General features: G+C 41.7%; 1 protein-coding gene across 3 annotated transcripts in view; it reads left to right on the top strand.

The window, feature by feature from the left end:
- LOC143276145 (uncharacterized) overlaps positions 1 to 9,699 on the top strand; it is a 215,760-nt gene that overhangs the window by 83,903 nt on the left and 122,158 nt on the right. For all 3 annotated transcript variants that reach the window (XM_076580561.1, XM_076580563.1, XM_076580562.1), the window contains 4 exons: positions 1,240 to 1,293; positions 2,681 to 2,734; positions 4,358 to 4,411; positions 9,516 to 9,569. In XM_076580561.1, coding sequence (XP_076436676.1) covers positions 1,240 to 1,293; positions 2,681 to 2,734; positions 4,358 to 4,411; positions 9,516 to 9,569 — 216 coding nt within the window. The remainder of the gene's footprint in view (positions 1 to 1,239; positions 1,294 to 2,680; positions 2,735 to 4,357; positions 4,412 to 9,515; positions 9,570 to 9,699) is intronic.

The following is a 9,699-nucleotide window of genomic DNA, read 5'->3' as shown; positions in this document are numbered from 1 at the left end:
ATGAGAGAAATGAACTGTGTGTGAAGAGAGAAATGAACTGTGTGAACTGTGTGTGAAGAGAGAAATGAACTGTGTGTGAAGAGAGAAATGAACTGTGTGTGAAGAGAGAAGCGAACTGTGTGTGAAGAGAGAAGCGAACTGTATGTGAAGAGAGAAGCGAACTGTGTGTGAAGAGAGAAATGAAGTCCCTGTGTGTGAAGAGAGAAATGAACTGAATGAACTGTGTGTGAAGAGAGAAATGAACTGTGTGTGAAGAGAAGTGAACTGTGTGTGTGAAATGAACTCTCTGAGTGAAGAGAGAAGTGAACTGTGTGTGTGTGTGTGCGATGAAAGAAATGAACTGTGTGTGAAGAGAGAAATGAACTGTGTGTGAAGAGAGAAGTGCACTGTGTGTGAAGAGAGAAGTGCACTGTGTGTATAAAGAAGTGAACTGTGTGACAAGAGAAATGAACTGTGTGACGAGAGAAGTGAACTGTGTGACAAAAGAAATGAACTGTGTGACGAGAGAAGTGAACTGTGTGACGAAAGAAATGAACTGTGTGATGAGAGAAGTGAGTGAGAGAAGTGAACTGTGTGATGAGAGAAATGAACTGTGTGATGAGAGAAGTGAACTGTGTGACAAGAGAAATGAAATGTGTGACAAGAGAAATGAACTGTGTGTGTCAAGAGAAATGAACTGTGTGATGAGAGAAGTGAACTGTGTGATGGGAGAAGTGAACTGTGTGACAAGAGAAATGAACTGTGTGATGAGTGAACTGTGTGATGAGAGAAGTGAACTGTGTGATGGGAGAAGTGAACTGTGTGACGAGAGAAATGAACTGTGTGACGAAAGAAATGAACTGTATGACAAGAGAAATGAACTGTGTGTGTCAAGAGAAGTGAACTGTGTGATGAGAGAAGTGAACTGTGTGATGAGAGAAGTGAACTGTGTGACGAAAGAAATGAACTGTGTGGAGAAATGAACTGTGCATGACAAGAGACATGAACTGTGTGATGAGAGAAATTAACTGTGTGTGACAAGAGAAATGAACTGTGTGATGAGAGAAATGAACTGTGTGTGATGAGAGAAATGAACTGTGTGTGATGAGAGAAATGAACTGTGTGACGAGAGAAATGAACTGTGTGATGAGAGAAATGAACTGTGTGTGACGAGAGAAATGAACTGTGTGATGAGAGAAATGAACTGTGTGTGATGAGAGAAATGAACTGTGTGTGACGAGAGAAATGAACTGTGTGCAGGGCCCTATGGGACCCATGGGACTGCCTGGACCACCAGGACCAATGGGCAAAAGGGTCAGTTGGTTCAATTCTTTTTTTCTTTGCTTTGGCTTGGTTTGGTTTCTGACTAGGAACTTCTGGTTCTCTTTTTACTTCCTTTGTGTGTTTGTTTATCTAAGCATTTGTTTACTTTTTTGCATTTTTCTTTTGACTGTTTGTTATATTTTGCATCTAATTTTATGGCGTTTCTCTCTCTGTATCACTGTCTGTCTCTCTGTTCATCAGTCCAAGTCTCTCTCTCTCTGTCTCTGTGTGTCTCTCCTCCTTGCTGATCCCTATTCCCCAGACCTCCACACCCAGCTCTTTCCCTGGCCACCCCCCCCCCCCAACCTTTCCATTTCCATATTCATGTTCTAAACCCCCCACACCCCCCTCTACCTTTCCATTTCCACATTCATGTTCTAAACCCCCACCCCCACCCCTCTACCTTTCCATTTCCACATTCATGTTCTAAACCCCCATACCCCAACCTTTCCATTTCCATATTCATGTTCTAAACCCCCCACATCCCCCTCTACCTTTCCATTTCCACATTCATGTTCAAACCCCCACCCCCACCTTTCCATTTCCACATTCATGTTCTAAACCCCCACACCCCCCTCTACCTTTCCATTTCCACATTCATGTTCTAAACCCCCATACCCCCACCTTTCCATTTCCACATTCATGTTCTAAACACCCACACCTTTCCATTTCCAGACCACCCCCTACATACACACACACATTTCTCCATGTTCACGTTCTATCCCCACCCACACCACCTTCCCATTTCCATGTTCTAACACACAGCCAACATTTACATTTCCATGTTCATGTTTCAACCCCCCCCCCCCACCACCACCCTTCTATCTTTCCATATTCATTTTCTACCCCTCCCACTCCATTTCCATGTTAATGTTCTAACCCCCACCCCCACACCTTTCCATCTCCATGCTCATGTTCTAACACCCACACCTCTCCATTTCCATGTTCATGTTCTAACACCCACCCCCACACCTTTCCATTTCCATGTTCATGTTCTAACACCCACCCCCACACCTTTCCATCTCCATGCTCATGTTCTAACACCCACACCTCTCCATTTCCATGTTCATGTTCTAACACCCACACCTCTCCATCTCCATGCTCATGTTCTAACCCCCACCCCCACACCTTTCCATTTCCATGTTCATGTTCTAACACCCACTCATTTCCATGTTCATGTTCTAACACCCACACCTCTCCATTTCCATGTTCATGTTCTAACACCCACTCATTTCCATGTTCATGTTCTAACACCAACACACACCCCCAATGCCTTCCCATGTTCATGTTCTACTCCCCACCCCCACCCTCCTTTCTATTTCCATATTCATGTTCTACGTCCTGGCCATGATAATGAAGTGATAATGACTGTTGACAGGGTCGTCCTGGCAACGATGGTGATCGAGGTCTACAAGGCCCACCTGGGGACAGGGTAAACTTGAACTTATTGCCATTTTTTGGGAGGGGGAGTGGGGGGGGGGAGACATTGTGGAATGAGTAAAGATATGAATGAATGATTGGATGAATGAGTAAAGATATGAATGAATGATTGGATGAATGAGTAAAGATATGAATGAATGAATGAGTGAACAAACACATAAATGAGCATGTGTAAGTGTTTTTATGAATTTATGAATTTGTAAATAGATTATGTAATTAGTAGTGATAGTTTCTTTTAGTAGTATGTCATTCATCCTCATAATGTTGTCGTTATTATGATAGCAATTATTTATGATATTTATTTATGATATTCTTGTGGTGGATGTTTGCTGGAACTGTTTGTGACAGTGACAGTGATGTTGTTAAATGGTTAGTGACAGCAAAGGTGATGTTTATTGTAATGTTACTGACAGTGACAGTGAAGGTGATGTTTATTGTAATGTTACTGACAGTGAAGGTGATGTTTATTGTAATGTTACTGACAGTGACAGTGAAGGTGATGTTTATTGTAATGTTACTGACAGTGAAGGTGATGTTTATTGTAATGTTATTGACAGTGAAGGTGATGTTTATTGTAGTATTACTGACAGTGACAGTGAAGGTGACGTTTATTGTAATGTTACTGACAGTGACAGTGAAGGTGATGTTTATTGTAATGTTACTGACAGTGAAGGTGACGTTTATTGTAATGTTACTGACAGTGACAGTGAAGGTGATGTTTATTGTAATGTTACTGACAGTGAAGGTGACGTTTATTGTAATGTTACTGACAGTGACAGTGAAGGTGATGTTTATTGTAATGTTACTGACAGTGAAGGTGATGTTTATTGCAATGTTACTGACAGTGACAGTGAAGGTGATGTTTATTTTAATGTTACTGATAGTGAAGGTGATGTTTATTGTAATGTTACTGACAGTGAAGGTGATGTTTATTGTAATGTTACTGACAGTGACAGTGAAGGTGATGTTTATTGTAATGTTACTGACAGTGAAGGTGATGTTTATTGTAATGTTACTGACAGTGAAGGTGATGTTTATTGTAATGTTACTGACAGTGACAGCAAAGGTGATATTTATTGTAATGTTATTGACAGTGAAGGTGATGTTTATTGCAATGTTACTGACAGTGACAGCAAAGGTGATGTTTATTGCAATGTTCTTGACAGTGAAGGTGATGTTTATTGTAATGTTACTGACAGTGACAGTGAAGGTGATGTTTATTGTAGTGTTACTGACAGTGAAGGTGATGTTTATTGTAGTGTTACTGACAGTGAAGATGATGTTTATTGTAGTGTTACTGACAGTGAAGGTGATGTTTATTGTAGTGTTACTGACAGTGACAGTGAAGGTGATGTTTATTGTAGTGTAACTGACAGTGAAGGTGATGTTTATTGTAGTGTTACTGACAGTGAAGGTGATGTTTATTGTAGTGTAACTGACAGTGAAGGTGATGTTTATTGTAGTGTTACTGACAGTGACAGTGAAGGTGATGTTTATTGTAGTGTAACTGACAGTGACATTGACAGCGATGTTTATTGTAGTGTAACTGACAGTGACAGTGACATTGACAGCGATGTTTATTGCAGTGTAACTGACAGTGACATCAATGTTTCAGGGTCTACCAGGGTACCCAGGAATGCCAGGACTTCCAGGGAATAAGGGACACAGGGTGAGTCACTTCACTGATCTTTCGTGCACAGTGCTGTCCCTTGTTACATCCCACTGCACAGTACTGTCCCTTGTTACATCCTCACTGCACAGTGCTGTCCCTTGTTACATCCCACTGCACAGTACTGTCCCTTGTTACATCCCACTGCACAGTACTGTCCCTTGTTACATCCCACTGCAAAGTACTGTCCCTTGTTACATCCTCACTGCACAGTGCTGTCCCTTGTTACATCCTTAGTGCACAGTTCTGTCCCTTGTTACATCCTTAGTGCACAGTACTGTCCCTTGTTACATCCTTAGTGCACAGTACTGTCCCTTGTTACATCCCACTGCACAGTTCTGTCCCTTGTTACATCCTTAGTGCACAGTGCTGTCCCTTGTTACATCCCACTGCACAGTTCAGTCCCTTGTTACATCCTTAGTGCACAGTTCAGTCCCTTGTTACATCCCACTGCACAGTACTGTCCCTTGTTACATCCCACTGCACAGTACTGTCCCTTGTTACATCCCCACAGCACAGTGCTGTCCCTGGTTACATCCTTAGTGCACAGTTCTGTCCCTTGTTACATCCCACTGCACAGTGCTGTCCCTTGTTACATCCTTAGTGCACAGTTCTGTCCCTTGTTACATCCCACTGCACAGTTCTGTCCCTTGTTACATCCCACTGCACAGTACTGTCCCTTGTTACATCCTTAGTGCACAGTTCTGTCCCCTGTTACATCCCACTGCACAGTGCTGTCCCTTGTTACATCCTTAGTGCACAGTTCTGTCCCTTGTTACATCCCACTGCACAGTACTATCCCTTGTTACATCCTTAGTGCACAGTTCTGTCCCTTGTTACATCCTTAGTGCACAGTACTGTCCCTTGTTACATCCTTAGTGCACAGTACTGTCCCTTGTTACATCCCCAGTGCACAGTTCTGTCCCTTGTTACATCCCCACTGCACAGTTCTGTCCCTTGTTACATCCCCACTGCACAGTACTGTCCCTTGTTACATCCTTAGTGCACAGTGCTGTCCCTTGTTACATCCTTAGTGCACAGTTCTGTCCCTTGTTACATCCCACTGCACAGTACTGTCCCTTGTTACATCCTTAGTGCACAGTTCTGTCCCTTGTTACATCCTTCGTGCACAGTACTGTCCCTTGTTACATCCCCAGTGCACAGTTCTGTCCCTTGTTACATCCTTAGTGCACAGTACTGTCCCTTGTTACATCCCACTGCACAGTGCTGTCCCTTGTTACATCCCCAGTGCACAGTGCTGTCCCTTGTTACATCCTTAGTGCACAGTTCTGTCCCTTGTTACATCCTTAGTGCACAGTACTGTCCCTTGTTACATCCTTAGTGCACAGTGCTGTCCCTTGTTACATCCCCAGTGCACAGTGCTGTCCCTTGTTACATCCTTAGTGCACAGTTCTGTCCCTTGTTACATCCCACTGCACAGTACTGTCCCTTGTTACATCCTTAGTGCACAGTGCTGTCCCTTGTTACATCCTTAGTGCACAGTTCTGTCCCTTGTTACATCCCACTGCACAGTACTGTCCCTTGTTACATCCTTAGTGCACAGTTCTGTCCCTTGTTACATCCTTAGTGCACAGTTCTGTCCCTTGTTACATCCTTAGTGCACAGTTCTGTCCCTTGTTACATCCTTAGTGCACAGTTCTGTCCCCTGTTACATCCCACTGCACAGTGCTGTCCCTTGTTACATCCTTAGTGCACAGTTCTGTCCCTTGTTACATCCTTAGTGCACAGTACTGTCCCTTGTTACATCCCCAGTGCACAGTACTGTCCCTTGTTACATCCTTAGTGCACAGTTCTGTCCCTTGTTACATCCTTAGTGCACAGTTCTGTCCCTTGTTACATCCCCACTGCACAGTGCTGTCCCTTTTTAGATCCCCTCCCCCACCCCCACCCCTTCTTTTTATTTTTTTTAAATTTTTTTTTTGCATATATCTGCTTTCACAAAGTCCAGGTTGCTGTATAGTACTGTCCCTTTTCATAATTATTTGCTTACACAGCAAACAAAGGTCTGTTTTTATGTTTAGCATATGCCAAGTTCAGGGTCACTACACATAATCCCTTTGTCTGGTCATATGCATATGCTAGTGATCAAGGGTTGCATGTACTGTCTGCTTTTCATGTTCATATACATATGCTGTTTCCGGGGTCACTGATTAATACAGAAACTTTTCAAAGAATAAAAAATAAAATAAAAAAGAAAAGGTAAGAAAATTGGGAAGAAATGAATGGTTGATTAAAGAAATTATCAATTTTTAAAAAGGGAAAGTAAAGAACAAGAAGGAGGTGGGAAAGAGGCTCCTAAACAAGTTTAAAGTGAAGAGAAAGGGAAAGAACAAGAAGGAAGTGGGCTCCTAAACAAGTTTAAAGTGAAGAGAAAGGGAAAGAACAAGAAGGAAGTGGGCTCCTAAACAAGTTTAAAGTGAAGAGAAAGGGAAAGAACAAGAAGGAAGTGGGCTCCTCAACAAGTTTAAAGTGAAGAGAAAGGGAAAGAACAAGAAGGAAGTGGGAAAGAGGCTCCTCAACAAGTTTAAAGTGAAGAGAAAGGGAAAGAACAAGGAGGAAATGGGCTCCTCAACAAGTTTAAAGTGAAGAGAAAGGGAAAGAACAAGAAGGAAGTGGGCTCCTCAACAAGTTTAAAGTGTAGAGAAAGGGAAAGAACAAGAAGGAAATGGGCTCCTCAACAAGTTTAAAGTGAAGAGAAAGGGAAAGAACAAGAAGGAAGTGGGCTCCTAAACAAGTTTAAAGTGAAGAGGAAGGGAAAGAACAAGAAGGAAGTGGGCTCCTAAACAAGTTTAAAGTGAAGAGGAAGGGAAAGAACAAGAAGGAAGTGGGCTCCTCAACAAGTTAAGTGAAGAGAAAGGGAAAGAACAAGAAGGAAGTGGGCTCCTCAACAAGTTAAGTGAAGAGAAAGGGAAAGAACAAGAAGGAAGTGGGCTCCTCAACAAGTTTAAAGTGAAGAGAAAGGGAAAGGAAAGAAAGAAGACGAAATAAAAGAAAGAGCGGCAGAAGGAGAGAAAAACGGTGAAGAAGACTGACAGCAAATCTCTTCAGAAGAAACGTCTTCACCATGTACCATGAACACAGATGGCTTGTTTCTGTGTCGTGTGTGTAAAGCTAAGTTTCATGTTGTCAGTTTTCAACATGTTGTTGTCAAGATGTTGTCATGTTACAGCATGTTGTTTCAATATGTTGTCATGTTACAACATGTTGTCAGGATGTTACCATGTTACAGCATGTTGTTGTCATTATGTTGTCATGTTACAACATGTTGTTGTCAGGATGTTATCATGTTACAACATGTTGATGTTGTCAGGATGTTGTCATGTTACAACATGTTGATGTTGTCAGGGTGTTGTCATGTTACAACATTTGTTGTCAGGATGTTGTCATGTTACATGTTGTTGTCAGGATGTTATCATGTTACAACATGTTGATGTTGTCAGGGTGTTGTCAGGTTACAAAATGTTGTTGTCAGGATGTTGTCATGTTACAGCATGTTGATGTTGTCAGCGTATTGTCATGTTACAACATGTTGACATTGTCAGAGTGAGTTGTCAGGATGTTGTCATGTTGCAACATGCTGATGTTGTCAGGGTGTTGTCATGTTACATCATGTTCATGTTGTCAGGATGTTGTCATGTTACAACATGTTGTTGTCATGGCGTTGTCATGTTACAGAATGTTGATGTTGTCAGGTTGTTGTCATGTTACATGTTGATGTTGTTAGGGTGTTGTTATGTTACAACATATTGATGTTGTCATGTTGCAACATGTTGATGTTGTCAGTGTGTTGTCATATTACAATATGTTGTTGTTGTCAGGGTGTTGTCATGTTACAACATGATGATGTTGTCAGGGTGTTGTCATGTTACAACATGTTGTTGTCATCAGGATATTGTCATGTTACAACATGTTGTCAAGATGTCATGTTACAACATGTTAGTGTTGTTGTCAGGATGTTGTCATGGTACAACATTTTGTTGTCAGGATGTTGTCATGTTATAACATGTTGTTGTCAGGTTACAACATGTTGATGTTGTCAGGTTACAACATGTTGTGTTGTTGTCAGGATGTTGTCAGGTTACAACATGTGTTGTTGTCAGGATTTTGTCAGGTTACAACATGTGTTGTTGCAGGATGTTGCCAGGTTACAGTATGTTGTGTTGTTGTCAGGATGTTGTCAGGTTACAACATGTTGATGTTGTCAGGTTACAGTATGTTGTGTTGTTGTCAGGATGTTGTCAGGTTACAACATGTTGATGTTGTCAGGTTACAGCATGTTGTGTTGTTGTCAGGATGTTGTCAGGTTACAACATGTGGATGTTGTCAGGGTGTTATGTTAAATGTTGTCACGATGTTCTCATGTTACAACATGATGTTGATGTTGTCAGGTTACAACATATTGTGTTGTTGTCAGGATGTTGTCAGGTTATAACATGTTGATGTTGTCAGGATGCTGTCACAGCTACAACATGTTGTCAGGATGTTGTCATGTTACAACAGGTTGATTTTGTCAGGATGTTATGTTACAGGGTATTGTCATGTTACAACATGTGGATGTTGTCAGGGTGTTGTCATGTTACAACATGTTGTCAGGATGTTGTCGTGTTACAACATGTTGTCAGGATGTTGTCATGTTACAACATGTTGTCTGGGTGTTGTCATGTTACAACTTGATGTTGTCAGGATGTTGTCATGTTACATGTTGTTTTGAGGATGTTGTCATGTTACAACATGTTGATGTTGCCAGGATGTTGTCATGTTACATGTTGTCAGGGTGTTGTCATGTTACAACTTGATGTTGTCATGTTACAACATGTTGTTTTCAGGATGTTGTCATGTTACAACATGTTGATGTTGTAAGGATGTCATGTTACAACATGTTGTCAGGTTGTTGTCATGTTACAACTTGATGTTGTCTGGGTGTTGTCATGTTCCAACATGTTGTCAGGATGTTGTCATGTTACAACAGGTTGATGTTGTCATGTTACAACATGTTGATGTTGTCAGGATGTTGTCATGTTACAACATCTTGTTGTCAGGATGTTGTCATGTTACAATGTGTTGATGCTGTTTATGTTGTCAGGGTGTGGCTGGAGCACCAGGAGAGACAGGCATGATGGGATCTGCTGGAGAGCCGGTGAGTAGTCACCGAAATTTAGTGTGTGTGTGTGTGTGTGTGTAGTGTGTGTGTGTGTGTGTGTTGTGAGTGTGTGTGTATGTGTGTGTGTTGTGAGTGTGTGTTGAGTGTATGTGCAGTTTGTGAAATG

The sequence above is a fragment of the Babylonia areolata genome, chromosome 31, assembly GCF_041734735.1.
Source record: "Babylonia areolata isolate BAREFJ2019XMU chromosome 31, ASM4173473v1, whole genome shotgun sequence".
Classification (NCBI taxonomy): domain Eukaryota; kingdom Metazoa; phylum Mollusca; class Gastropoda; order Neogastropoda; family Buccinidae; genus Babylonia; species Babylonia areolata.
Note: the sequence above shows the minus strand (reverse complement) of the source record. Positions and strands in the feature narration are given on the sequence as shown.